General features: G+C 36.6%; 1 protein-coding gene across 1 annotated transcript in view; it reads left to right on the top strand.

Moving 5' to 3' along the window:
- UNC13C (unc-13 homolog C (C. elegans)) overlaps positions 1-3,107 on the top strand; it is a 769,914-nt gene that overhangs the window by 636,076 nt on the left and 130,731 nt on the right. Inside the window, exon 27 of the mRNA XM_006831631.1 lies at positions 2,757-2,813. Within this exon, the coding sequence (XP_006831694.1) occupies positions 2,757-2,813 (57 nt within the window). The remainder of the gene's footprint in view (positions 1-2,756; positions 2,814-3,107) is intronic.

Below are 3,107 nucleotides of genomic sequence, written 5' to 3'. Positions count from 1 at the left end.
ATGTAATCTGGCAGTAGAATGACGTCAGAATCATCTGTAAATTGGATTGATTTATAGATAAATTTTCTGATGGGCGTGTCTCTGTACCATAAATAAAAATGAGACTTCAGAAGACACATGAACAAATGGAATCAAAAGATACTGGATTTTCCTCACAAATTTTTTGAAGCCCCCCTCGACAGAGTTATATACTTCAACAGAAAGGAAAGAAGTCTTGACTTGGCAGTTCCACAGGCAGAAACCCTTTTCTCCTAATTAAAAATGAAAAGAAAACAAAAACCAAATGCGTTCCTTAACTTAAAATAGCTTTCTTAGAGATGCATCTTGCATGGTTTTCATATCTGGCAGGCTACCTGTGCTCATCAACATTGTCTCAACCCACAATAGTTTTATTTGTTTTTCCATCCCCTGAGGTAGCCATCAATCTCACTGAGATCCCAGTCAGCTATTCATGTTATCTCTTAAAATAGTACCAGTTGTTTTTGATAGTTCTTTGGTAAAATTGCATGAACTTTGACTGCTTAACTCCAAATCTTATTTCCCCGTAAATCTGTCATTTGAATGCACAAGTTTTTAAAATAATAGTTTTTTTTTAAGAATGCAAATACCATGTTGCAGCAGAAATGCTATAGTATGGAAGTTTACCATTACCAAAGTGTTTATATTATATGCCTTTCGAACTTCAAGTGTAAACCCATAGCATTCATTCATTCGTTCAGTGAATATTCTTCGAATTTCTACTATTCACCTTACACTGTAATAGGTATTGGAGATACAATGATCAAAATTAGACACAGTTGCTGGCCTTATGAGACTAGTAGTCTTCCAATTCCCAGTGAATACACATGTTGTTGTTGTTGTTATGTGCTACAACTCATAGTGACACTGTATAGGGTTTCCAGTGAGCAGCTGGTGTGCTGAACTGCCAGCTCTGTGGTTAGCAGTACAGTGATTATCCTACAGTACCACACCATAATCCACAAACAAAACCACAGACAAATAACTGGTTTTCCTTACCTTTGAAAAAATTCTAAGCCACTGACAAATTTAGTAATTTTGCAGTCCCATACACGTACATACATGTCTCTAGGGTTTTTCTCCCTTTTTATTTAAACGTTAATGGTATTTATTATATAGCCATTCATTTTCCCCAGTGATTTATGATGCAGAAATTGCCATGAATATATACAAGGGTCTGTTTCTGGACATGTTTTTATTTGAGAAATCATCTGCAATTTCTCTTTTAACTATTGTTGTTGTTGTCAGGTGTCATTGAGTCAGAACAACTATTGTAGCTTTATATAATATATGTATGTTGTTGTTGTTGTTAAGTGCCATCGAGTCGGGTCCGACCCATAGCGACCCTGTACAGGGTTTCCGAGGGTGTAAATCTTTACGGGAGTAGAAAGCCTCATCTTTCTCCCGCGGAGCGGCTGGTAGTTTCGAACCGCTGACCTTAAGGTTCGCAGCCCGATTCGTAACCACTACGCTACCAGAGCTCCTTGTATAATATATGTATATGTTGTATAATAATATATGTATATATAATATAATATATATGTATATATATAAATGCAATGTGGTGGTGGTTATATACTGTACAGTTGGTTCTGGCTCACAGCGATCCTGTACAGGGTTTTCAAGGCTGTAAATATTTAGAGGAGCAGAAAGCCTTATCTTTCTCGCATGGAACCACTGGTAGTTTTGAACTGCTGACTTTGAGGTTAGCAGCCTGACTCATAACCACTACACTAACAGGGTTCCTTATATATACAGTGCTTATTTAAAATATGTATCACTATTATAGCTTTTTACATATGTATAAAAACTACAATAGTTAAAACAGAAATGGCAGATGCTGTATATATATTGTTGTTGTTGTTAAGTGCCGTGGAGTCAGTTCCAACCCATAGCATGCCTGGACAGGTTTTCCAAGGCTGTAAATCTTTATAGGAGCAGAACGCCTCATCATTCTCCCGCTAAACAGCTGGTAGTTTCAAACTGTTGATTGTGAGAGTAGCAGCATGATTTGTAATCACTACACTACCAGAGCTCCTTATTTTATTTATTTATATATATTTACACACGCATACATATATTCTTATATAGCGACAGATTTATATAATAAATATGAACTCTTTTCACTCAGATTTTGGAGTTGTACATCTGCTGAGAGAGGGGTTGTTGTTGTTAGGTGCCATCGAGTCAGTACTGACCCATAGCGACCTTATGCACAGCAGAACAAAACACTGCCCAATCCTGGGCCAACCTCACTACTGTTGCCAAGCTTGAGTCTATGGATGCTGCCACTTGGCCAATCCATCTCGTTGGGGTTCTTCCTCTGAGAGAGGGGTTAAAAAGCAGGATTTGGGAGACTAGTCAAGATCTCAGTAGGGGCAGCTCCAACCTTTTCAGCACTGCCTTTTGACTTCCTTTTTTTGGGGTGTGGAGTAAAGGAGTTACCTCTGCAAAACTTATTAAAAGTTAAAGATTTAACCCGTTGTTCCATGAAGGTTAGACTGTTAGTAGTAAACCATTCATAATTCAAACTTAAGCCTTTCAGAAATAGGACAACCATGCAAACTTTACTAGATATATATGACCCAATATTTCAAATAGACCAAGTTTGGGCATCTTGTATAAAAGTCATAAGTATAAGGAAAATAGAAAAAAATCTCTATTGATTATATTCCTAGTATACTAATACTGAGGATCTTAAGACTGAATCATTTTTCTTTTTCTCTATGTGTCTCTAGGGACCCCAGATGATTTTCATTGCAGCTAAAGATCTTGGACAATTATCTAAACTGAAGGTAAAAACAACAAATTTGTTACTGGTTTTCCATGAAAAGAAATGAACTAACTATTACAATGCAAGAAATCACACTCTTAGTGTTAGTGGTATCTAGCATAGCACATATAAGATGCATATCTCTGATTTCACAACCCACTGTAAGGATGAAATAGATCAAAATTTAGGAATAGGACTTTACTGTTTTCCCTATCTCTCATATTTCTCACATTTTCCAATTGGTAGGAGAGATGGGAATTTTATCCTGATGCTGTAACATTAATCATTACTGCTTTGGGTGTAAATAATGTTGTTG

The sequence above is a fragment of the Chrysochloris asiatica genome, unplaced genomic scaffold, assembly GCF_000296735.1.
Source record: "Chrysochloris asiatica unplaced genomic scaffold, ChrAsi1.0 scaffold00004, whole genome shotgun sequence".
Classification (NCBI taxonomy): domain Eukaryota; kingdom Metazoa; phylum Chordata; class Mammalia; order Afrosoricida; family Chrysochloridae; genus Chrysochloris; species Chrysochloris asiatica.
Note: the sequence above shows the minus strand (reverse complement) of the source record. Positions and strands in the feature narration are given on the sequence as shown.